Source organism: Osmerus eperlanus, chromosome 12 (genome assembly GCF_963692335.1).
Source record: "Osmerus eperlanus chromosome 12, fOsmEpe2.1, whole genome shotgun sequence".
In the NCBI taxonomy this organism is placed as follows: domain Eukaryota; kingdom Metazoa; phylum Chordata; class Actinopteri; order Osmeriformes; family Osmeridae; genus Osmerus; species Osmerus eperlanus.
In genome coordinates this window covers 17,640,302-17,665,414 of record NC_085029.1, presented here as the reverse complement: position 1 = coordinate 17,665,414, position 25,113 = coordinate 17,640,302, and the positions used below count along the sequence as shown (strand labels likewise).

Genomic DNA, 25,113 nt, shown 5'->3' with positions numbered 1-25,113 from the left:
TTAATCTAAAAATTTAAACCGCAAAAAATGCTTACTTGGAAATGGTCTCAGAATCCGTTTATTACAAAGTAAATTTACACACACAAGGAATTTGCTTTGGTAGGTTGGTGAATAACAATAAACATAGTAAGTAGAAATATAAAGAAAGATAAAATAAGTACTGTAAGTAAAAGGCATAAATAGGAACAAATATACATATACAATAAGATACAATTCTATCAAATCTGTACAATGACCTTACTTATATAAATGAAGAGCCAGGGATGTGTGACCCAGTCATTCAGAAGCAGTGTCACTGTAACGCATCAGACACGTAAACAACTAGACATAGTAGTACACTAGTATCCACACACACAGGAGCCTACAACACACTGCATCTGCATGTTCATGATCAGTAAAACACACCAAAGGACACTATTAGAAGAATGATTGTAACTGTTACATTAACCGAGAAAAGCAAATAACGTCAGATCGATGCTGAAAAACATAGGAGTGCCTTCCGAGGTCAGAGGCAGGTACTGAGGCAGTCAGAGAGGCAGGTACTGAGGCAGGGAGAGAGGCAGCAGAACCAGGCAGAGCAGAGCCGGCCAGAGGGAGGAAGCCGCGGAGCTTGCTGGGTCTGCTTGGCACACAAAGCCGCTGTCGGAGTCACTTCCTGGGGAGGAGAAGGAGATGAAGCCCACGGCAGCCCCTTGGAGGCTGTCTGTGATCCAGGTCTGGTACTGAGACACCCTGGCGAACACCTCCGGGAAGCCCGTGGCGCAGGGGACGCCGTAGCTGGCGATGCCTGCCTGGACCCACACAGAGCCCTGACGGCACTGCACGGGGCCCCCTGAGTCCCCCTGGAGCACAGACACAACACAGGGTAAACACAGACACAACACAGGGTAAACACAGACACAACACAGGGTAAACACAGACACAACACAGGGTAAACACAGACACAACACAGGGTAAACACAGACACAACACAGGGTAAACACAGACGCAACACAGGGTAAACACAGACACTATACACAAGGTAAACACAGACACAATACATCAACATAGACAATCAAACAGATACACAGACACACCAACAGTCAGATAGACACACCAACAACATTCACAGTTTTAACACAGACACATTATTATCATCAAGACAGGCAGATAGATCAGGGGAGAAGGCAGATAACCTACTTGGCAAACTCCCTTGTTCTTTTGGCCAGCGCAGATCATGTTGTTGGTGATGACAACGCCCTCTGCTGGCTTGTATTTACAAGTGCACTGCTTGTTACCGATTACAGGAACCTCCACTTCCTGCAGGGTGTATGGGAATCCCAGCGATTCTGTGGGGGTAAACACCTTTCAGTGAATATTAATTTAGATTTACGTTTCTATGTTCATTTAGAGTCCAAAGCTACATACAACTAGTAGACTACCTAAATAAAGTAGGCTACAGATTTAGGGAACCAACTTTAACTTACAGCGTCTGAATGATCGTGCATATTGACATTTTGTAAACAAGGTTCAATTTATCAGTGTCTGGAACGAGATTAATGTCTTTCCAAATAGCATTAGCAATTAGCTAGTTTCAAACACGACTTCATCTGTGTTATAGCCTATAAAAGAACAGTTCACTTCAACATCAGAAGTAGGACAACATTATTTTTCCACGGCCGCTCAATTTACCGTCCTTCCCGACGTTGCCCCAGCCGCTTGCCCAGCAGGCGGTGGCGTTGCTGAAGATGCTGCCGGCCGCGGCCAGGCAGACGGGTCTGATGTAGCTGGTGATGTTGACAGGGGAGCTGAGCTTCATCAGGGTGATGTCGTTGTTGAACAAAGTGTTGTTGTATTGAGGGTGCTTGATGATCTGGCTGACGCTACGGCTCACCTCGTTTGGGTTGTCCCCCGAGGGTGTCTCGTTCTGTCGGCCCAGGAAGAGCGAGTAGTCGCTTGCGGTGAGTCTGGAGTAAAACACAGCACGGGTTGCCTTGGCTACAGTAAAATAACCCAGATTCGAGACGTTCTAGAACCACTGTTCTAGACGTTCTAGAACCACAACATCAAACAAACAGAACCATTTCCACAATAAATGGTTCCATTTAGAGCCATTGATGGCGGTAGTCTCTCTGGCTCTAGCACCAGCTCCGAACTAGGTCCCAGTTCTCACTGGTGGAAAAGGGGTCTCTTACGTCAGCATGCAGTGGGCCGCGGTGAGCACCCATTCGCGGTGGATGAGGGTTCCTCCGCAGATGAAAGTCCCCCGGAAGTGCATGCTAACCTGCCAGGGCCAGGAGCCGGCACTGGCGTCACTGCCCCCCACGATCTTGGTGCTGAGGGGGGCTGTACCGCAGTCTAGCAGGGAACAGGAGGGAGAACCAGGTTAGAGAGTTATTCACCCCGTGGTGCTGGTTATAGAACTATATCTTCGGGTTTTAGTGACAAAAACAAGGAGAGACATTCTGAGACATTATCTTACCCTGAGCTGTGGACCCTGTTTGGAAGAGAAACATAAGAACATTGTTAAATACAATTTTAACTAACTTTAATGAACTAAATCTTGGTTCTTTAGTTCCCCCTTCAGTGAGAAACTATGAGGTCGGGCTGAGACTCTGAGGCTGTCCAGGAGCAAGATCAGCAAGCTAGATCTCTGACCCGGGAGGACTCCTCTGACCCGGGAGGACTCCTCTGACCCGGGAGGACTCCTCTGACCCGGGAGGACTCCTCTGACGCGGGAGGACTCCTCTGACGCGGGAGGACTCCTCTGACCCAGGAGGACTCCTCTGACCCGGGAGGACTCCTCTGACCCGGGAGGACTCCTCAGACCCGGGAGGACTCCTCTGACGCGGGAGGACTCCTCTGACGCGGGAGGACTCCTCTGACGCGGGAGGACTCCTCTGACCCAGGAGGACTCCTCTGACCCAGGAGGACTCCTCAGACCCGGGAGGACTCCTCTGACCCGGGAGGACTCCTCTGACCCGGGAGGACTCCTCTGACGCAGGAGGACTCCTCTGACGCAGGAGGACTCCTCTGACGCAGGAGGACTCCTCTGACCCAGGCCTGCAGCTAGCATGACCCGCCCAGTTGACCAATCACACCCCCACTTATGGCTGTTCAACACAGCAGAGCAGTTAACTCATAAAGGGCCACTACTAAAAACACCAGAAGTAAAAAAGGGCATTCATCTTTTTCTCGATAATGATTCTAAGTTGTGTTGTTGTTGAGTATACAAAAAAGTCACATTACATCTCAGTCTTCATTGGCTCGGTAGGCTATGTTAAGTTTTAAAGATGCACATTTTTACACCAAACATTTACATATCCCCAGATGATCATACCATCACATTACATGTATTCATTTAGCAGACACTTTTATCTAAAGCGACTTCCAAGAGAGAGCTTTACAAAAGTGCATAGGTCATTGATCATAACAACCAGATAACCCCAAACATTGCGAGCAGCCAAAACATGAAGCACACATTGTGACAAACCAAATAAGTGCCAAAGGGAAGAACCATAAGAGCATGTAGTTAAACAAGTTACAATTAAACAACATGAACCTCAAAAGTGCAAGAGTGTAAAAGTGTAGAAAGCAAGCAAAAATTATATATTTCACAGCGAGTAAGAATTTTAACTAACCAACAAGAGCAACAAGTCTCTCAATAAGAGTCATTGTGATCCCCGTATACCTAAGAGCATTATTACGCTCTTAATCAAAATTCCAACTTCAGCCATGATTACAAGCAAAGAACTTATATTGTGCTTCTATACTCTTTGTTACAAGTAACATACTGCATATTACCTTTGCCATAAAAAATTACAGTCGCAACTAAAACCAACGCCATATGAGCTACCATGGTGACTGCAGAGACGTCTGTGGTGTGAATGCTCAGTGTTTGTCACCACACCTATGGCAGCTGATCTTCTGTTCACTCGGGTTTTTGTTTCCATTGTATGATGCATGACGTGGAAATCTTTTCGGAATGTTGCCACTTCTGGTTTAGTTGAATGCTTGTGTCTGTGTCATAGCCTCTTTTTTTTTTGCATTGATTCCTAAGTTGATAACTACAGTGTCAAGATAAAGTACACCGGCTGTTTAAATGTATTCATGGTCTGTGGTCTGTTTATTTCTATTTATTAGTCATCTCTATTACCACTTGCTTCAAATCAGCTACAACTCCTGACTCAAGTGCTACACCTGCATGATACTGCAGAAATCGTTTCGGTCCAGAAGAATGTATGAATGTATTGATGCTGTAAGAACAGCCTGTATTAACAATAAGAAGTTCAGTAAATGACAGAATGATTCCAGCGGACAGGCGTTTGGCTCAGAGTGAGGTGTGAGCGAAACTCATGTCGTATCCCCCGTATATGTTTGTGTGTGTGACCGCAACAAGATCAAAGATCGGCCGTCTCGAAGTTGTTCCTTGACACGCGTGTTTGACTAGTCAAAGTGCCAAGTGACCTCTAGAACAGTCTTATCAAAGAAAGCATTGGACACTTATTGATTGCGCTGCCAATTGTTATAAATGACACATGACACTGTCTTTGGACACAACTGTTTACACAGGGTCCCTGCCCATTTCAATGGCAAGATAAAATATTAACAACTGTTAATATTTTAGTTTCAGTGCAAAAAAACAAGAATGTATTTAGTGACATTCACAAATGTATTTAGTGACACAAATGTATTTAGTGACATTCACAAAAAAAAACAAGAATGTATTTAGTGACGTAAATGTAGCCTACTGCAGCTTGTGTACGAGATTCCGTTTAATAGAAGATGATTTTAAGAGATGTATCCTATCGTTTTCAAAAAGTGATCAAAATGTGGATGGTGACATTAAGGCCTATCACTGCAATACACAGAACATTCCAGGCAGATTATCTTTTCTTGATTCATTTAAAGGTATTCCGGACATTTTGTTCATTGTTCCATGCCATGTAAACCTGTTAATGTTGATGCAGGTATGGGAGTCTGTCTTGATGTTAATCTAATGTTAGATTAACATTCTCTTCAAGAATGTTAATTCGAACGTAAACGTTAATGTGAACGACCTCCGGAACAGCCGTGTAATTTTAGTTACAGATGCACGACCACTACAAATAAGAAAACAACGTTAGGACATTTATTTTCCATAAAAATCGTTTCTTATCCAATCCCAAACATGTAATGTGTTATGACACTGTGATGACACTGTGACTTCTAGCCAGGAAGTTGTTCTTCCTGTCTGTACTGTAGCCTAAACTCTTCAGGGTGTAACAGAACAGGTTCTGTAATGAACACGACATGTCGGTTCTGCAGTGTTTCTCCACCCTGGTCCTCGTGCCCCTCTGCCCTGCATGTTGTAGATCAGGGGTAGGCAATCCTGGTCCTCAGGGGCAACTGTCCTGCATGTTTTAGATGTTTCCCTGCTCCAGCACACCTGATTCAAATGAATGGTCCTTACCCGGCTTCCACAGAGCTTGATAAGCCATTCATTTGAATCAGGTGTGCTGGAAGGGAAAACTGTCAGTTACTTTAATTAAGATTAGCCTATATGCCACGCCACTAGAGGGACTGCATGCAAGTTTCTACCTTACCTGTGTATTAGAGAGACGAGTAAGTAGGCATACAGTCAAATATGGTAGCTAACGTGTATGCTAGTTTTTACCTTGAGTAAAGTAAGTTATTAAGTTTACGTGTGCAATACTTTACGCTACCGTCAACACCATACCAGAAACTGCTCAAAAGTCCAGGTACAGGGCGTGAGAACCAGGATTGAGAAAGCCTGTTTTACGTGTGCGTCATTTATTTTCGTAGCAAGAAATAACAGCTTTACAGATCTCTTCTCTGAATGATGTCCTAGAGCTGTCATTCCAGACCTTTTCCGCTTTGCGGCCCTCTTGCATAGCTCAAATATTTTAGCATAACACATCCGTTCACTTAATTCACGTTTATCACATATGTTTAACAACACCACGGAGCCAAACTGTTCGCTTTCACGGCTAAATGTATTTGAGCAAAGTCAGACAGGGAGTCAGGTGGCTGAGCGGTTAGGGAAGCGGGCTAGTAATCCGAAGGTTGCCAGTTCGATTCCCGGCCGTGAAAAATGACGTTGTGTCCTTGGGCAAGGCACTTCACCCTACTTGCCTCGGGGAGAATGTCCCTGTACTTAGTGTAAGTCGCTCTGGATAAGATAACCTGCGTAACTACCACGGCCAGGTCAGCTAGAACTTCCGGTGAAGTTAGAAACGTGACTTTTAATAACCAGAACAGGTTGTTAATCCTATTTCTCTCTCACTAACCCTACACTCAGACTGCACAGCTTCTCGCTTTTCTTTTTTTTTCATGGACGTGAGGTTGCCCTCACGGAGATCTTTCCCGTTTCCAGATTTCTGATAGAAACTGAGAAAGACATGCTACCTTGCATTATTCATAGGGAACAAATATGACAGCCCAATTCAAATGCTCGTAGAGATATTGTTGCCACTGAGAGATTGCATCGACTACATTTTTTATTTTTCTCTTAAGATAGGTTGTTTTTGCTGCACTGTACCATGTAAGACCATAGTTCAGATAGTATGTGGTTGACATAGTATTTTTGTTTCATCATGCCTGGTAGCTGCAATGTTATTTTTGGGACTGTAATGTACCACAGTAAGTCAGTTGGCTCCTTCACAGCTGTAATAAGACACACACACCCTCCACCTCCTCCACCCTCCACCTCCTCCACCCTTCACCTCCTCCACCCTTCACCTCCTCCCCCCAAACCTCCTCCACCCTTCACCTCCTCCCCCCCAAACCTCCTCCACCCCACACCTCCTCCACCCCTCACCTCCTCCACCCCACACCTCCTCCACCCTTCACCTCCTCCACCCCAAACCTCCTCCCCCCCAAACCTCCTCCACCCCACACCTCCTCCACCCCTCACCTCCTCCACCCCACACCTCCTCCACCCCTCACCTCCTCCACCCCAAACCTCCTCCACCCTTCACCTCCTCCACCCCACACCTCCTCCCCCCCAAACCTCCTCCACCCCTCACCTCCTCCACCCCAAACCTCCTCCACCCCCAAACCTCCTCCACCCCACACCTCCTCCCCCCAAACCTCCTCCACCCTTCACCTCCTCCCCCCAACACCTCCTCCCCCCCAAACCTCCTCCACCCCACACCTCCTCCACCCCAAACCTCCTCCACCCTTCACCTCCTCCACCCCAAACCTCCTTCACCTCCTCCACCCCAAACCTCCTTCACCTCCTCCACCCAAACCTCCTCCACCCTTCACCTCCTCCACCCCAAACCTCCTCCACCCTTCACCTCCTCCACCCCAAACCTCCTTCACCTCCTCCACCCTTCACCTCTTCCACCCAAACCTCCTCCACCCAAACCTCCTCCACCCTTCACATCCTCCACCCTTCACCTCCTCCCCCAAAACCTCCTCCACCCTTCACCTCCCCCCCCACACCTCCTCCACCCTTCACCTCCTCCACCCCAAACCTCCTCCACCCTTCACCTCCTCCACCCCAAACCTCCTCCCCCCCAAACCTCCTCCACCCTTCACCTCCTCCACCCCAAACCTCCTCCCCCCCAAACCTCCTCCACCCTTCACCTCCTCCACCCAAACCTCCTCCACCCCAAACCTCCTTCACCTCCTCCACCCAAACCTCCTCCACCCAAACCTCCTCCACCCCAAACCTCCTCTGCAGGCTAAGCAGCGATCCATCTCTGGGGGATGAAAGGAATGATGGTGTCAAGTAATGAAAGAGAGAGAGAGAGAGAGTAGGGTATGTTGTAACCCTACAGGACAAACACACACACACCACCGCAGGTGTGACCGTACAGGACAGTGTGTAAACAACAGGCACACACACCACACACACCCTGCAGGTGTAACCGTACAGGACAGTGTGTAAACATCACACACACACCACCGCAGCTCTAACCCCCTGAAGGACCTGCGGTCTAAAACACACAGGAGAAACTGAACCATGAAAGCAGCAGCCTGTCGAGTAAGAGCTGTGGTGATGGATACGTCTCTGTAGTGTTTAAGTGAAACCAACAGCTAATGGGATTTCTGAATATGTTCAAGAGATGCATTAAACACTGTCGATCACTCTTTGATGGTTATTAGAATCAGGTTAATGTTTGACCACAGTCAGACTCACAGATCACATCAGTGCAGAGCTGAGACCAGAGAGTCCCCCCCCCAAACACACACACACCTCCCCCCCACACACACACTCATGTACACACACACACACTCATACAACACACTGATAGATCTCCCCCCACACACACACACACAAACCCTCACAACCCAAGTAAACGCCCACCTGAGCACCTCCGGTCCCCACAGCCATGTCAGACAGCAGTAGTCCCCAGGACCAGAGAGGGACCGTCCTGCCTGAGTGTTTGCCCACAGAGGCCTAGCAGGGTGGCCCTGTGTTGGGTGAGTTCATGGCAACACTGCGCCAATGCAAAGCAGCCTTAAAACCTTGGCCTGGGGCCCGGTGGAATTTTAAGTGACCAGTGTCCCCGCACATGTCTCCCCCTCTTCATCGCTGTGCCCCTCCCAGCCTGGAGGGGAACCCAGGGGGGAACACACATATCAAATGCCTTCATTCACACTTGTGTGAGACCAAAAGGACAATATTTCTTATTCCCTCCACTGGCAAAGGTCCGCCCACTGTCCCCTGCCTACCACCCCCCCCACACACACACACACCCTCCACCCCCCCCTACCCCTGCATTTACCTCTATATAAGACGGTGAGGCCTGCTGATAAGATTTCAGTGTTCAGACAAACTCGGCCATGCGGTGTAAAGTCCTTCTCAGTCTCCTCCTTCTGGCTCTCGTAAAGTCTGGTAAGTTTGTTCTGCCCGGAGGTGCCGGTTGTGGTGAGAGAGAGGGCTGTTTCTGCCCGGAGGCCCTCACCTGCGCTGGGCTCCAGCGAGAGGCAGGATCTCACTCCGGCCGCGCTGGGCTCTCCTGCTCTGAGGGACTCAGACTCTAGCTGGACAGTTGTTGTGAGGAGAGAGGGGACACAGGATTAAGTGAGACTGTTTTGTTGCACGTGAACTGTTTTTGTTCTGCGTCCTTAGGATAGCATCTGGGAATTGAGGGCTACATACTGCATGGGTTCTGTATGTATATACAGAACCAGTCAAAGTTTGGACACATTTTCCCAACTTTTGACTGGTACTGTATATTGATTTATGCACTGATCAAACTGGCAGTTTGGTCCTCAAGAAGTGATTCAGTCGGTCTTCTTGGAGCAGCATGTTTTAATTGTAGTTTTACTGATGTCAACAAGTCTTTTCTTCCAGTTGTGTTTGTCAGTGCTACTTATAAGTCCAGTTTAAAATATCTATGTATCTTGGTAAAATACCTGCTGTAAATTTCAGTTTCATCAAGATGCTTAGTGCTTGGATCCACATAAGGACGTATATTTAGAAACTTTATGAAGAAAAGTTCAAGGTTTTTCGAAAGCTCCGCCTTTCCTTGGTCAATATTAGTTGCTTTTGCTGGAATAACATTTCAAGAAAAACCACTATAGTTTCAGTGTACTGTTGTCTGTCACAATAAGGACACAGTCCCAACAACAGCCCCTATTCAGAACCTGTTCCAGTGTGCCCATCCTCCTGCTTGTTATGGTTCAGCACAGATTCTCAAGGTCGATGCCACCCTCTGTCCCAGTCCTGCTTGGTAAAACACCACACTCTGTGAACACTGCCTTCTCTCTTCTCTCCTCCTCCTCCCTCTTCAGCCACCCCTCATGCTCCATCCATCACTCTTACAAAAGCTCTTGAATTTCTCCTCCGGTGAAAAGTTTTACACTTTCCACTGCTTCTCTTTGCTTCCACCAAACCAACTAACATGTACAATACTGGTTATTGATTATAACTAACAAGCTGATCGATGGTTGTTACATTTACATTTAGTCATTTAGCAGACGCTCTTATCCAGAGCGACTTACAGTAAGTACAGGGACATTCCCCCAAGGCAAGTAGGGTGAAGTGCCTTGCCCAAGGACACAACGTCAGTTGGCATGACCTGGGAATCGAACTGGCAACCTTCGGATTACTAGCCCGACTCCCCCACCGCTCAGCCAACTGACTCCCCAACTGGTTGTTGATTAAGCTGATGGTAAGGGGGGGCATGTTTGTATTGTATTATTCTGAGTCCTTGCCGTTCACCTGAAGCAACAACACACTCGCGAGTGACACCAGGGTCAGAGGTCACGATGGCAAGCTTTCCTTTTGTTTGAAACAAATCCGTTTTTGTGTTTGAGGAATTCAAGACACTTGTGAAGTTAACGTGGAGGTCATTAACACACGCTCACAGAAATTTAACAGTCTTAAAACCTTGTTGTCCAAGAGCTCTCCTTTATGATCCAGCTATTGATGTGTTCACTCCTTATGTTGTAACTTTTACTGCACTAATGACAATCTAGATGTTATCTACCGCCATGCCTGCCCCCCCTGAGGTTAATAGGACATTAGGACAGGTGTGAGTAGGACAGTGTGTGTAGGCTACCACAACCAGGAAAACACTTGTTTCATGTATACATTTTGGGGGAGGGCATTTCTGCCTTTCTTTTATCACATATTCCTCTCCTCTTCTCTGCTCCTCTATCCTCTCCTCCTTGCCTCCTCTCCTCCTCTCCTCCTTGCCTCCTCTCCTCCTCTCCTCCTTGCCTCCTCTCCTCCTCTTCTCCTCTCCTCCAGTCTCCTCCAGCACAGTATGGGTCCATCAGAACAGCTCTGCCCTGCTGCCCTGCTCCGTGTCTCTGTCTCTGATCAGCAACTCGTCCCTCCTGGAGGTAGCCTGGGTGTCTGACGGTGAGCTCCTGGCCTCCCACAGTCCCTCTGGAGCGTTCCTGAGCGACGGCTTCAGCTGGGATCCCAGCCTGTTCGCTAATGGGAACTTCTCGTTGACGGTCGAGCGTGCTTCTTGGAGACAGCAGGGGACGTATGTGTGCCAGACCCTCTACAACTCCTCAGAGCTGTCCTCCAGCAACGTGACTCTGGGTGTTGAAGGTAGGTTACCTCAGGCCTCCCTGATGTAAAGAACACGTTTATGTTGAAAACCTCGAAGGATGATAGAACATGAGATGTTCTCTTTCTCTCTATGCCTTCCTCTATCCCCTCCCACTCCCCCTCCCCTCCCTCCCACTCCCCCTCCCCCTCCCCTCCCCTCCCCTCCCCTCCCCTCCCCTCCCTCCCTCCCACTCTCCCTCCCTCCCGCCCTCCCTCCCCCTCAGTCCCCCCCTCCCTCTCTGTGGTCTCCAGGGTGGTGGTTCTGGACGTGGAGGGCGAGTTGACATGTCTGGCAGAAGGTTTCAATCCTCCTCTCATCAACTTCACCTGGAGCAGGGAGGGGGAGGTCGTGGGGGGCGGGCTGGTGGTCGCTGCTGAGCGCGGCCCCGGGGGGCTGTACCGGGCGACTGGGGGGCTGACGGTGTTCCCCTCTCTGGACGACCAGAACGTCACCTTCGCCTGTCAGGTCACCCACGTCGCTCTGGAACAACCCCTCAGTGTGGCGTTCCAACTCAGCTTCGTATGTGAGTGAAACGGCATGATGTACCACATGTGTGTATGTGTATTGTATGTGTATTGTATTGTTATGTATTGTACATTTTATATAATGTTCTCTCTTTTCTTCTCTCCCTCTCCACTCCTCTCCTCTCCTCTCCACTCCACTCCTCTCCACTCCTCTCCACTCCTCTCCTCTCCTCCCCTCCCCTCCCCTCCCCTCCCCTCCTCCTCCAGACCTCCCTGTCGTGCGTCTCTCCACCATCCCCTCTTCCTCCCGTGACACCCCTCTCACCCTCTCCTGTGACGTTGAGGGCTTCTACCCGGAGGAGGTGTCCGTGTCCTGGGTACAGAACGGCTCGGCGCTCCCTGACCCCCGGCTGAGCGAGCAGGGCCCAGACGGGACCTTCAGCACCAGGCGCTTCTACACCCTGAGCCCCGCCCAGAGGGAGCAGGCCGGGGAGGTGGGGTGTGTGGTCAGACAAGCCGGCCTCTCCCAGATCTCCTTCGCCTCGGGGCACCTGGAGGAGCTGGACCCTGTGGGTGAGTGTTAGAGACACATTAGATGTGCTTCTGGTCCCCCTTGTGCCTTTGTGTTGTGATGCACTGAATATAAAGGCCCCTCCCTGTCCTCAGCCGTGGAGGACCCAGTGCTGACCAAGTCAGCGAAGGCATCTGTGGCTCTGATGTGCATCTCTCTGGTGCTCGTGCTCCTGCTCTGCTTCGGGTTCTCCTGGAGGAGGAGGGATGGTGAGTCTGGGAGAGGAGGAGGGGGAGTCTTGGAGAGGAAGAGGGGGAGTCTGGGAGAGGAGGAGGGATGGTGAGTCTGGGGAGGAGGAGGGTGAGTCTGGGAGAGGAGGAGGGGGTGTCTGGGAGAGGAGGAGGGGGGTCTGGGAGAGGAGGAGGGGGAGTCTGGGAGAGGAGGAGGGGGAGTCTGGGAGAGGAGGAGGGATGGTGAGTCTGGGAGAGGAGGAGGGATGGTGAGTCTGGAGAGGAGGAGGGGGAGTCTGGGAGAGGAGGAGGGATGGTGAGTCTGGAGAGGAGGAGGGATGGTGAGTCTGGAGAGGAGGAGGGGGAGTCTGGGAGAGGAGGAGGGATGGTGAGTCTGGAGAGGAGGAGGGGGAGTCTGGGAGAGGAGGAGGGATGGTGAGTCTGGAGAGGAGGAGGGGGAGTCTGGGAGAGGAGGAGGGATGGTGAGTCTGGAGAGGAGGAGGGGGAGTCTGGGAGAGGAGGAGGGATGGTGAGTCTGGGAGAGGAGGAAGGATGGTGAGTCTGAAGGAGGAGCGAGCAGGTTAGTAAGGTCAGTTAGTATGGTAAATATTGCATGTTCTGTCTCGAGATAAGAACATCTTGTAAGTTTGGTATCGCTTTCATTATCGCTCTATTGCTCTCTCTCTCTCTCCATCCATCCCTGTCCCTCCCTCCCTCCTTCCCTCCCTCCCTCCCTCTCTCTCTCTCTCTCTCTCTCTCTCTCTCTCTCTCTCTCTCTCTCTCTCTCTCTCTCTCTCTCTCTCTCTCTCTCTCTCTCTCTCTCTCCCTCCCTCCCTCTCCCCCTCCAGAGAAGCTGAAGTCTCTGATGGTCTCAGGGATCATCCTCCCTCCCCGGGTCATCGTGGGTCAGAAGGGTCGTGTCACCCTCAGCATCGAGGGTCGGATGGTGGACCGCGTCCAGACCGCCTGGTTCCTCAACGACACGCCCATCTCTGACACCTCCCTCAGAGGTAGCAGGCCAAACCCCCCCCCCCACACACACCCGCAACATCCCCCCCATCTCTGACACCTCCCTCAGTTTCCAAATTGGAGGAATCGTGAAGTTAAACTGTCTCTCAACTGATTGCGTCCGTATCTTACCTGCTTTATCTCTGTGTGTGTCGTAACCCTCCTAACATCCTCATCGTCCAAAGCCAACTCTAACTGCCTCCGTAACCCGCTAACCCCCATCCGTCTCCCCTACGGTCTCACTCTGCTCTCCCCAGTGTCAGAGAAGGGCCCTCTGCTGCCCCCCGCTGGTGAGCAGGGGTACTACAAGCTGCACGCCCCTCGTCCTCTCGTCTCGACCAGCGGCTCCTCCCAGCAGCTGCTCTCCTCTCTCTCCTTCATGCCTCAGATCTCCGTCCACAAGGGGGCGGTGTTCCGGTGCCAGGTGTCCTACATCGGCAAGGACAAGGTGGTGGCTGAGAGGGTATCAGAGAAGTTTACTATCCTAGGTGAGGCGGTTTCCTTTCTGTGACATTTGTTGCATAATGTGTTTATGCTGCAGATATTTTGGGGAGGGAGATTTGAACCTTCAACCTTCTATTCCGCAGTCACATGCTCTAACCACTGAGCTGAGGCGTGTGCGTGTTCTGTTTGGTTTGAGTCGTAACCGTGGTAACACTGTTCCGTGTCCTCTGTCTCCAGCCGCTCCAGAGGTGTCTGAGATCCAGCTGACTGAGGCAGGAGATGACTCAGGTGAGGCAGGAAGGATACAGGTGAGGCAGGAGAGACAGGTGAGGCAGGTGAGACTGGAAGGACAGTTCAAATTCATTCAAATGAATTCAAATTAGTTGATGTGCAGGATGATGAGTTGATGGGCCGCAGGTGTGGAGGATTCAGGCAAGACAGGAATACAAACACAGGGGAGACCAGCAAGAGGGGGGAGAGTCCCTGATCTCCCTGTATGTCCCTGATCTCCCTGTGTGTCCCTGATCTCCCTGTGTGTCCCTGATCTCCCTGTGTGTCCCTGATCTCCCTGTATGTCCCTGATCTCCCTGTGTGTCCCTGATCTCCCTGTTCTCCCTGTGTGTCCCTGATCTCCCTGTATGTCCCTGATCTCCCTGTGTGTCCCTGATCTCCCTGTGTGTCCCTGATCTCCCTGTGTGTCCCTGATCTCCCTGTGTGTCCCTGATCTCCCTGTATGTCCCTGATCTCCCTGTGTGTCCCTGATCTCCCTGTGTGTCCCTGATCTCCCTGTGTGTCCCTGATCTCCCTGTGTGTCCCCTGATCTCCCTGTATGTCCCTGATCTCCCTGTATGTCCCTGATCTCCCTGTATGTCCCTGATCTCCCTGTATGTCCCTGATCTCCCTGTATGTCCCTGATCTCCCTGTGTGTCCCTGATCTCTCTGTGTGTCCCTGATCTCCCTGTGTGTCCCTGATCTCCCTGTGTGTCCCTGATCTCCCTGTGTGTCCCTGATCTCCCTGTGTGTCCCTGATCTCCCTGTGTGTCCCTGATCTCCCTGTATGTCTCCAGGCGTGGTGACCCTGACGGTCCAGGCCTCCCACTTCCACCCCGACATCATCACCTTCCGCTGGTTCTGTCAGGGGGGGGAGCTGAGCCCTGTGGCCTCCCAGGCCGGCTCCGCCCCCAGGCCCGACGCCCAGGGCTTCTTCTCTGCCTGGAGCTGCTGCAGGCTGCCCAGGAGCGAGCTGGAGAGCGGGGGCACCAAGGTGTGGGTGAGCATCCACCACACCGCCCTCAAGCAGCCTGTCACCCGCGAGACCAGAGGTGAGGGGAGGGGAGAGAGGGGGGAGGGGGAAGGTGAGAAGGGGGAGGGGAGTGAGGGGGGGAGGAGGGAGGGGGCGGTTAGGGGAGAGGAGAGGAGAGGAGAAGAGAGGAGAGGAGAGGAGAAGGGAGGGGAGGGGGGGAGAGTGAGAGGAGAGTGAGAGGAGAGTGAGAGGAGAGTGAGAGGAGAGTGAGAGGAGAGTGAGAGGAGAGTGAGAGGAGAGTGAGAGGAGAGTGAGAGGAGAGTGAGACAGTAACACTGTTTGTCTCATACTTTTTTATTATTATGGTATTATGTGCAAACGGACAGAAATCCTCCTTTCTCCTGGCAGGGTTCATCAAGAGGCCCAGAGTGTCAGAAATAGTTAGCTCCGCCTCCTCGTCCCCGGAGCGACCTCTGACCCTCCTGGGCTGTGACATCACCGGCTTCTACCCTGCCGACATCAGCGTGACCTGGCTGAGGCTGGGGGAGGGAGAGGAGGATGACCGCGAGGAGGAGCCGGAGGAGGGAGGAGAGCTGTGGGGGCCGGTCCTCACCCACCCTGACGTCTACCGGGCCTCCGCTACCCTGAGGAGAGAGGGGAGACGAGGAGGAGGAGGGGTGATATGCAGAGTGGAGCACTGTTCCCTGGATGAGCCCATTGAGAGATGCTGGAGGAACATACCCATCGGTACCTTGTCAAACCTTCTGTTTCAAACCGCCACAGGAGTCGGTCATGTGTGCTTAGTTTTAGTATTGTTTTCTTAATACAATAATTGTAGTGTATAATGAAACCAACACCACTGCATTAACTCCTCCCTCCCTCTCTCTTCCTCCCCCCCTCAGCTGCCCCCTCCATCCCTCCCTCCCTCTCTGTCTCCTGGACCAGCGAAGGTGTTGGCGTGTTCTCCCTGCTGCTGTCGGGGGGGCACCCCAGGCCCACCCTGCTCTGGGCAGCAGGGGGCGCCACCCTCTCACCTCTGGGCTCCACGGAGACGGAGGGAAAGGGGGAGGACGGGGAGAGGGAGCTGAGGAGTGTGTGCGGCCTGGAGAGAGCCAGCACGGGGCAGCGTGTCGCAGACAGACAGATGGGTCAGACACACAACAGACACGCTCTGAGTAAGGATGATCTCTGTCTCACACCCTGACACGCTCTGAGTAAGGCTGATCTCTGTCTCACTCCCTGACACGCTCTGAGTAAGGCTGATCTCTGTCTCACTCCCTGACACGCTCTGAGTAAGGCTGATCTCTGTCTCACACCCTGACACGCTCTGAGTAAGGCTGATCTCTGTCTCACACCCTGACACGCTCTGAGTAAGGCTGATCTCTGTCTCACACCCTGACACGCTCTGAGTAAGGCTGATCTCTGTCTCACACCCTGACACGCTCTGAGTAAGGCTGATCTCTGTCTCACACCCTGACACGCTCTGAGTAAGGCTGATCTCTGTCTCACACCCTGACACGCTCTGAGTAAGGCTGATCTCTGTCTCACACCCTGACACGCTCTGAGTAAGGCTGATCTCTGTCTCACACCCTGACACGCTCTGAGTAAGGATGATCTCTGTCTCACACCCTGGATGGAGAGACATGCGGAAATGTGTAACAAAACATATTTTGAAATTCAGTTGACGCTTTTAAACAACATATAAATAGTCCATGTAGAGGACAGTAGAGTTTGTAGAGTTCTAAGAGCAGGGACATTAGAAGACTAACTTAATAAAAGGTTGATAAAAAAAAAAAGTTGGGATCATTGATGAGTACTTGATGAGGACTCTACTATACTATACTCTACTGTATTATATTGTACTCTGCTCTGCTTTAATCTACTCTGTTTTAGGCTTCTCTGTTCTACTTTCATTGTCTGTGTGAAAAAATATATATATATATAAATATATAAAAAAGTTTTGAAAGGTTGAATTCTTTTTTCTTTCTAATGATAAATTGTCTTCAGACACATGTTTCATATGAACCCAGACACGTGTTCTCCTCCCAGAGACCCAGGCGGCGGTCTCAGACCCAGACGCTGAGGGCATCCAGTTCATCGACGAGAAGCTGGACGCAGACAACAAAAACATAGACAGAAAGAAGGTGGTGCCGGCGGAGGTGGAGGGAGAGACAGAGGCCCTGCACATCAACAGGGTGTACCTGTCGAGGGGGCCCAGAGGGGAGGAGAGGGAGCCTCTGAGAGTGAGCGTGGAGGTCACACACCCTGCCTTGGCCCTGGCAGTGCACCGGACATGGACAGGTGATTTCACACAGCTACTCCAAAAATAATATCAAAACAATTTCAAACATCAGATCTTTGACCGGGGCTCTAACCCTGTTTAGTCGGTACAAAATACCCAACTTTTAGAACACAATAATACAGAGAAGATACGTGTGTGTAAAGACCCAACAACACAGGAAGTGTCATGAGTCACATGTCTGTGGTTGAGTCTCTGACTAACCTGACCCCTATTTCTATTACAGAACCTACCACAGAAGTTTCGCCTTCATGTTGAACCACCCCTGACAACGATCACCCCTGACAACGATCACCTTTTTAGACCTCTATAACGTCTCTAACCGGCACTAACATTTATTATTTCTTTATTTCTTTATATAAATATATATATTCTTAATCTCCTATAGTACTGTAATAGGATTGTATACATCAAGTAATTTTGCTTTTAGTATTTTTGCACAAGGTGTGCTACAGTGATCGACTTGCTGGATTGTGATGTCTGGGTCAGAATCGCACACTCAGTGTAAATGTGTATTTAGACATTAAAACGATTTCATGTTTTTTACTGGTTTGTACCGTGTGTGAGATCATTAATTGGAAGACTGAATGTGTTGCTTGAAAAGTCACCAAACGGCTTTGTATGTGTGGGTTTAAACCAATGGAAACAGATGTGCAGCTTGTGACTTTGACCACAGCGTGAGCAAACGTTTTCACACGTCTCATTCTTCAGACGTGATCTCTATTCTCTACCATAATGACGATAAAGGAAATATGTGCATCAATCAATCAAGCCAGAGAGACATTAGGAACTTTCTACGAAGCATATTCATAACGTTTTGTAAGCTGTAGCTTGAACTTGTGAGATAAGCGTTGTTCAGAGAAAGAATGGTAACGGCGCGTTGTTAAATATTTGTATATGATTTTTTATGCGTGGTAATTGTTTAACAAAAAACGTTACCGTTCTTCGTTAAGGTCTTCAAACACATAAGTGCGTAACACCGCGATGCTAGTTGGCTTGCGTGTCACACCTTCCTCAAATTACCGGACGTTTCATTATCAGGAACTGTGTGGAGGAGTGGTGAGTTGAAATTTCGGAATCAACATGTCTAAATGATTGAAATGCTCTGCAAGTCTTTGCGTAGTCACTCCGGTTTTAAATACGTTAACGGCTGGTAGCCTATTATATTTATCGCTTGTCTGACGGTTCGGATTTGTCGTCACGTGCAGTTCCTTAAGAACACAGTTTAGATAGTTGCTACCTGATTTTCATCACTGGTGAAAATTTGTATTTGAAGTCAACAGATGGATTCTCTCCAAGGTCCGTTTGCCAGGACTCTATGGAGTGTCTGGGTAAGTATGAGGTGCAAACTGAAATAATGGATTAATGTGTGTGGGGATTTGTGAAAAACATTAAGTATAATAATTGGTCTTGTTAACCTAAACATTTGGCAGGCCAATAACTAGCTCTCTTCCTCCCTCCCTCCCTCCCTCCCTCTCTGTCACACACCCAAACAAACAAACACCCACGCTCATGTACGCTCAGAACTACATAACGGAAGCTGTGGAGAGGCTGCTCAGACCGGAGCCAGTCGTCGTGGGAACCACTGATGGAGACTCAGGACGCGCAGAGAGAGCGGATGGGGAGCGCGTGGACCACGTGGCCGATGTCGGGGTCCTCGAGGAGAGAGGGAGGGCAGAGGTCTCGGCCTGGCCGCAGTCTACCGTCTCCTGGGACCAGTGCAGCGAGGGAGAGCCTGTGCTCAGAGAGGGAGAGCCTGTGCTCAGAGAGGGAGAGCCTGAGCTCAGAGAGGGAGAGCCTGAGCTCAGAGAGGGAGAGCCTGAGCTCAGAGAGGGAGAGCCTGAGCTCAGAGAGGGAGAGCCTGAGCTCAGAGAGGGAGAGCCTGAGCTCAGAGAGGGAGAGCCTGAGCTCAGAGAGGGAGAGCCTGAGCTCAGAGAGGGAGAGCCTGAGCTCAGAGAGGGAGAGCCTGAGCTCAGAGAGGGAGAGCCTGAGCTCAGAGAGGGAGAGCCTGAGCTCAGAGAGGGAGAGCCTGAGCTCAGAGAGGGAGAGCCTGAGCTCAGAGACAGCCCAGCATTACATCACTATGTGGAGGAAGAAGACCAGAGAGGAGAATGTGACACCCGAACAAGAGAAGAGGAAGACCTGGCAAAAGAAGAGGCAGATCTAGGTGAAGAGGCAGTTCTAGGTGAAGAGGCAGATCTAGGTGAAGAGGCAGCGAGAAAGATGGGTGAAGAAGACGTACCGAGTGGTGAGGAAGGACTGTCCGATGAGGAACATGACGACACTGACGGCTGTCCCAAACCCCCACCAGTCCTCCAAGACGTGTCCAATGAAAAACAAGAACTGGAGACATGCCTCGTTGCCGCGGAGATGAGGTTAGATGACGTGGTGCAAAAGGCCAGTGACAATAGACAGTCTGTGTCAAAAGATGAGACAACTGTTGTGACAGGACAACAGATGATGGAAGAGACGACTGAGAGAGGAGACGGCAAAGAAAGCCTCCAGACAGCGAGTGTCACAGACGAGGACACGGCCCCTAGGAAAACATGGCAGGAGGCACGAGGAACCGCTGAGATGGAGGGCAGAGAGATGGACTCGATAGGATCAGCGGGTGTCGGAAGGACTCTGAGAGAAGAGGAGAGAGAGGAGGAGAGAGAGGAGGAGAGAGAAGAGGAGAGAGAGGAGGAGAGAGAGGAGGAGAGAGAGGAGGAGAGAGAGGAGGAGAGAGAGGAGGTGTGTGACGATGAAATCCCTGAACTAAACACTTTCTGCGACCAGCCACATTTTTTTTACATGGATCAAATGATAATACAGGAAGATAAAGTGCCAGAAAGAGAGCTGGTCAGTGGCGGCATTGGAGGTGCTGTTACCTCAACCGCTGTGGACAAAGTCATGGAAAACAATGGAGTGGAAATCAGAGAGCTCAGAGATATTTCCCCGGAGAGAAGTCGGGGGTCTTGGGTGTTCCTGGAGGCAGGGAGAGCAGGCTGTGAAAGAAACGGAGAGGAACTTCCTGAATACAACAATGGCCGAGAGCTGGATGAGGATACGACACAAAAGATCCTGGAATTTGGGAATGATGACGAAAGAGGGACCGCCCAGTTACGAGAAGTAAACATAGGTTCTTACGGCGAGGAGGCGGAGAGTGTAGAAGCTGTTGTACAAGCTGTTGTACAAGCTGTTGTAGAAGGTGGTTGTGCAGCCCTCTGTCCAGCGGCGAGGGAGGAATGGGACGAGGAAGAAGACCCAGACTCTGCTGAGGCATCACATGAGGACAGGAGCCCAAGTGTGATCATGGAGGAGAGGTCTGAAACACTGAGCCTCTCAGAACCCACACCGCTCGAGGACACGGACAAATCAGATGTTCCAACGAACAAAACAGAGATTCATGCGCTCAAAGATTTAGCCATAGAACTTTCAGAAGAGGAGACACACCCAGAGGCTGAGGTATCAAAGCAAGGAGAGGGAAAGTTGGGAGCAGAAACCGTGCAGGAGGAGGATGGATTAGCTATCGAGGCAGTTATCGATCTGTGGACATCAGTGTTTGGTGAGACTGCCTCGTCAGAAAGGGAACAGGCTGTGGACAAATCCTCAGAGGTTAAATCTGAATTACAGTGGATGACCGAGGCTAGTTTACCAGAAGAGCCTATGGAAGCAGAACTCCTGGAGAAAGACCTAGCTGGAACCATCAGATGGACAGCTGGGAGGAGCAGCAATGTAGGAGCAGAGACGGAGGCAGAGAGACCGGAGGTGGAGACAGAGGCAGAGAGACTGAAGGTGGAGGCAGAGAGACCGAAGGTGGAGGCAGAGAGACCGGAGGTGGAGGCAGAGAGACCGGAGGTGGAGGCAGAGAGACCGGAGGTGGAGGCAGAGGCAGAGAGACCGGAGGTGGAGACAGAGAGACCGGAGGTGGAGGCAGAGGCAGTGACAGAGGGAACATTGGACTCTGAGCAGGAGGAAGCAGGGAAGACGGAGGAGGAAGATGATGGACTGTCAGATAAACCATCTGAGGATGAACCTAAACAGAGCGGGATGGAGGCTGGAGTATTTCATGATTTAATGGAAACCGAGTTTAGATTACCAGAAGATATGGCTTCTTTACTCATGCCAGAGGAGATGGAGGAGGGAGAACCGGTGGGATCTCTGGATGAGGGGAACAGGGAGTGGGAGGGAGGGGTGTTGGATGAGATGGAGGCAGAGGCAGAGACGGCAGGTTGGAGGTCTGAGGCTGTAGAACATGAGGTCGCGGTAGAGAACGCATTACCTGAATTCCACAACGACGGATCTTTCTGGAAGCTGAAGGACACAGACGCTGAACCAGCAGAGGGTGTCGTGCCGGCGGAGAGAAGGTTCCAGGAGAACGAGGATGCCGACGTAGCCTTGGTGACGGGAAACTACAAGGCTGGAGAGGAGATGGAGGTCACCGTGGAGATGGAGGTCGGATCCAGGAGGGACATGAACACGTTTTTATCAGAACAATCAGAGACCAAAGCCTTGGCTGGTGTCTCTGAAGAAGATCTGAAACCAGTGACAACTGGACCGGCTGAGATGGATGAAGCCAGGAATGCGTCAGCAGAGACTGGATCACTGGAGTCCTCAGAAGACCTGCTTCAGAGCCTGAGCGACTCTGGATTAGCAGATGATCCTACCGATACAACGGCTGGATTATCGGACGAGATCGAGACTGACTCAGCAGATGAATCCCTGGAAGTGGAGGCCAAAACAACAGGAGGTGGATTATTGGAGGAGCTGTTTGAGACTGGAACACTGGATGTGAGTGCAGAAACCAAGGAGGCCAGATTATCAACAAAAACCAAAACAAGAGATTCCGAAATTGTTAGAGAGCTAAAGGCTGGATTATTCACAGAGATAAAGGCAGTGTTTGCGAGTGAGTCAGCTGAGACTGAAGACTGTTCTCCAGAGAAGATAGAGAGTGTTGTCGTTGAAAGAGTGGAGGGTGAAGTGAGGTCAACACCAGGAACAGCAGACAGTGTGAAGGAGAGAGATGAGGTAGCAGGAACAGCAGACAGTGTGAAGGAGAGAGATGAGGTAGCAGGAACAGCAGACAGTGTGAAGGAGAGAGATGAGGTAGCAGGAACAGCAGACAGTGTGAAGGAGAGAGATGAGGTAGCAGGAACAGCAGACAGTGTGAAGGAGAGAGATGAGGTAGCAGGAACAGCAGACAGTGTGAAGGAGAGAGATGAGGTAGCAGGAACAGCAGACAGTGTGAAGGAGAGAGATGAGGTAGCAGGAACAGCAGACAGTGTGAAGGAGAGAGATGAGGTAGCAGGAACAGCAGACAGTGTGAAGGAGAGAGATGAGGTAGCAGGAACAGCAGACAGTGTGAAGGAGAGAGATGAGGTAGCAGGAACAGCAGACAGTGTGAAGGAGAGAGATGAGGTAGCAGGAACAGCAGACAGTGTGAAGGAGAGAGATGAGGTAGCAGGAACAGCAGACAGTGTGAAGGAGAGAGATGAGGTAGCAGGAACAGCAGACAGTGTGAAGGAGAGAGATGAGGTAGCAGGAACAGCAGACAGTGTGAAGGAGAGAGATGAGGTAGCAGGAACAGCAGACAGTGTGAAGGAGAGAGATGAGGTAGCAGGAACAGCAGACAGTGTGAAGGAGAGAGATGAGGTAGCAGGAACAGCAGACAGTGTGAAGGAGAGAGATGAGGTAGCAGGAACAGCAGACAGTGTGAAGGAGAGAGATGAGGTAGCAGGAACAGCAGACAGTGTGAAGGAGAGAGATGAGGTAGCAGGAACAGCAGACAGTGTGAAGGAGAGAGATGAGGTAGCAGGAACAGCAGACAGTGTGAAGGAGAGAGATGAGGTAGCAGGAACAGCAGACAGTGTGAAGGAGAGAGATGAGGTAGCAGGAACAGCAGACAGTGTGAAGGAGAGAGATGAGGTAGCAGGAACAGCAGACAGTGTGAAGGAGAGAGATGAGGTAGCAGGAACAGCAGACAGTGTGAAGGAGAGAGATGAGGTAGCAGGAACAGCAGACAGTGTGAAGGAGAGAGATGAGGTAGGGGCAGAACCAGAGCAGGATGTCCCCGGAGTAGAGGACTTCTCAGAGGTCGAAGGTAAAGCAAGACTCAGTCCTCTATCAGGAAGTATCTCTACATATCAAGATCTACAACTTCAGGTAATCATTTGCACTTCGGTCAAAATACGTTCCAGAAATGTTAAGCATAGTGATCATAATATATTTTGTAGATGACTTTGATGGCACTTTCTAAATGTGAAAAGACAAATTGAATGTCTCTTCTTTTATTGTTATGTTTTTTTTTTGGTGTATCGATTTGCATGCAGTTGGATGCCTCCATTTTGGATTTCACTGCTCAAAAGTCTAAAATAAGAATCAAGAACCGTCATGTCCGTCCTCCCAAAGACCCCCGCACCCTCCTCCTCAAGCCCTCCCTGACCCCCTCCCTGGCCCCCAAACCCTCCCCACGTGCACCAGTCAGAGGCCTGCCGATGGGACTGGGGGGCATTGGGATCAAACTTCCTGGTAAGTGAAATATCATCATACTTCTGCTTTCAAACAACAACAGAAAGATTGAAGAAAATGAAACCCTGCACTATTTGTACTTCGCTTTGGATAAAAGCATTTGCCTAATGAATAATATTAATGTAAAATGTGAATGTAATAAAGATGACAGTGAGAGAAATGTTTACTGTCACTGTGAATGTAACTTGGGTAATTTATTATTTAAAATGTTTTATTCTAATTTGTAGTTTGACACACAGTCCTACATTTCATAGGGACACATTATGGGCAATTACTGGTGAGGATGGTGAAGATTATGAGGAGGATGATGATCTTTTGAATGAGTTCACGTTAGTCTTCTGTTCCAGGGTTTGGTGAAGGACCCCCTGTGCTGAGGAGGACCCAGATGGGAGTGAAGGGCGACCACGACTCAGAGAACACAGCGCAGGTAGAACCTCCTCACGGCCTGCTCTCAGAACAGCCTTTTCATGAAGTGTTACATTACATTTGATTTGTTTCGCAAACACTTTTATCCAAAGCAACACACAAATATTGCATTGAGGAGCTGCAGCAAAAAATCAAGGATCAGAAGTGCTTAGTTCCAACACTATTTCGGTGGTCGGACACAAGGAAGTGTGTCTTTAGAACCACAGTGAAAGTAACCCCATGCCTGCTACCAGACACAATAATATCTCAACTCGAGTTCAGGGTTCATAATTTGCCTTTTTAAACCTAAATCACAAGAACATTTGAAAACACTTGTCTCTCCATCAGAGCAAGGCAGAACAAAAAGGAGGAGAATCTCTCAAGCAGGAAGAAGCAAACCCTAAGTGGACAACACCTCGACACCCAGGGTAAATATTCAGCATTTTACAGGGTTAGAGTGTTTTTATATACTGTAGAAGTTTTTATTGTTATTATGAGATTATTTCAAAGGTTCAGTGTAGAGGTGTTAAAAGATATCTTAAAATAAACAAGTTATCATTGTTTATTTTCCTCCAGATTTGGGAATCCACTTATGATGTCAGAGCTCAAGAATAAACTCAAGAAGACACAAGACTGATTCTGAACTTTTGCTTACTGGCTTACTTCACTGTAAAATGGCTTTATGTTGAAAAATAATTTTAAATTAGCAATTACAATAGCCTATATTTTATGCCGTATGTGCCTGTCATGTCTGCTATGAAATAAGAATCCATTTTACAAGTTGATTTCTGTATTTTTCTATTCAGTGTTAATGAAATAATGAACCTCTTTGAGATGTTAATAAAGTTTGTGGTATTTCAACCGGTTACTTATGCAAAAGTAGCGAAGCACACTAATTTTTGTTTGTGTAGACCAACCAAGCTAACATCTAGATATTTCACTGTACTTCTAAAAGTAAATCTACGCCTCAGTTGTTTTCACTACAGGATTTTCTCT

The 25,113-nt window shown here is 49.8% G+C and overlaps 3 protein-coding genes across 6 annotated transcripts; 2 read left to right on the top strand and 1 right to left on the bottom strand.

Annotated features, from left to right (window-relative positions):
- Nucleotides 1–40: 40 nt before the first annotated feature.
- zgc:123217 (uncharacterized protein LOC641414 homolog) lies at nt 41–3,918 on the bottom strand. 2 transcript variants are annotated; one of them, XM_062474258.1, is made up of 6 exons: nt 3,784–3,918; nt 2,462–2,476; nt 2,175–2,337; nt 1,672–1,946; nt 1,180–1,328; nt 41–842 (listed from the first exon to the last, which is right to left on the bottom strand). In XM_062474258.1, exons 1-6 carry the CDS (start codon nt 3,836–3,838, stop codon nt 528–530), a joined length of 972 nt encoding a protein of 323 aa, XP_062330242.1. In that variant the 5' UTR covers nt 3,839–3,918; the 3' UTR covers nt 41–527. The 2 variants fall into 2 exon arrangements, with proteins under 2 accessions (XP_062330242.1, XP_062330243.1); XM_062474259.1 differs by lacking the exon at nt 3,784–3,918 and adding an exon at nt 3,621–3,669.
- Nucleotides 3,919–8,701: 4,783 nt separating this feature from the next.
- On the top strand, nt 8,702–17,748 carry si:ch211-180a12.2 (uncharacterized). Its single transcript, XM_062474194.1, has 13 exons — nt 8,702–8,827; nt 10,691–11,002; nt 11,227–11,526; nt 11,735–12,040; nt 12,134–12,247; nt 13,057–13,218; nt 13,474–13,704; nt 13,898–13,948; nt 14,728–14,982; nt 15,312–15,650; nt 15,806–16,078; nt 16,953–17,204; nt 17,429–17,748. Exons 1-13 carry the CDS (start codon nt 8,776–8,778, stop codon nt 17,458–17,460), a joined length of 2,679 nt encoding a protein of 892 aa, XP_062330178.1. The 5' UTR covers nt 8,702–8,775; the 3' UTR covers nt 17,461–17,748.
- A 235-nt stretch (nt 17,749–17,983) lies between these two features.
- On the top strand, nt 17,984–24,950 carry si:ch211-136m16.8 (trichohyalin). Of its 3 annotated transcripts, XM_062474178.1 has the most exons (9): nt 17,988–18,071; nt 18,156–18,261; nt 18,479–18,533; nt 18,727–22,212; nt 23,227–23,346; nt 23,514–23,712; nt 24,060–24,139; nt 24,466–24,545; nt 24,694–24,950. In XM_062474178.1, exons 3-9 carry the CDS (start codon nt 18,486–18,488, stop codon nt 24,752–24,754), a joined length of 4,074 nt encoding a protein of 1,357 aa, XP_062330162.1. In that variant the 5' UTR covers nt 17,988–18,071; nt 18,156–18,261; nt 18,479–18,485; the 3' UTR covers nt 24,755–24,950. The 3 variants fall into 3 exon arrangements, with proteins under 3 accessions (XP_062330161.1, XP_062330162.1, XP_062330163.1); XM_062474177.1 differs by having other exon boundaries at nt 17,984–18,261; XM_062474179.1 differs by lacking the exon at nt 17,988–18,071 and having other exon boundaries at nt 18,255–18,533; nt 18,727–20,979; nt 21,049–22,212.
- The last annotated feature ends 163 nt before the right edge of the window (nt 24,951–25,113 follow it).

Bases quoted from the DNA above. Each gene is read 5' to 3' on its own strand.
- zgc:123217 (XM_062474258.1), bottom strand. From the start codon at position 3,838: ATGGTAGCTCATATGGCGTTGGTTTTAGTTGCGACTGTAATTTTTTAT. The intron at 1,947-2,174 runs GTAAGAGACCCC...GTTTTACTCCAG, and splicing joins GCGGCCCACTGCATGCTGAC to ACTCACCGCAAGCGACTACT. The intron at 843-1,179 runs GTAGGTTATCTG...TCTGTGCTCCAG, and splicing joins AGAACAAGGGAGTTTGCCAA to GGGGACTCAGGGGGCCCCGT.
- si:ch211-180a12.2 (XM_062474194.1), top strand. From the start codon at position 8,776: ATGCGGTGTAAAGTCCTTCTCAGTCTCCTCCTTCTGGCTCTCGTAAAG. The intron at 11,527-11,734 runs GTGAGTGAAACG...CTCCTCCTCCAG, and splicing joins GTTCCAACTCAGCTTCGTAT to ACCTCCCTGTCGTGCGTCTC. The intron at 12,041-12,133 runs GTGAGTGTTAGA...CCCTGTCCTCAG, and splicing joins GGAGGAGCTGGACCCTGTGG to CCGTGGAGGACCCAGTGCTG.
- si:ch211-136m16.8 (XM_062474177.1), top strand. From the start codon at position 18,486: ATGGATTCTCTCCAAGGTCCGTTTGCCAGGACTCTATGGAGTGTCTGG. The intron at 23,347-23,513 runs GTAATCATTTGC...ATTTGCATGCAG, and splicing joins ATCAAGATCTACAACTTCAG to TTGGATGCCTCCATTTTGGA. The intron at 24,546-24,693 runs GTAAATATTCAG...ATTTTCCTCCAG, and splicing joins ACAACACCTCGACACCCAGG to ATTTGGGAATCCACTTATGA.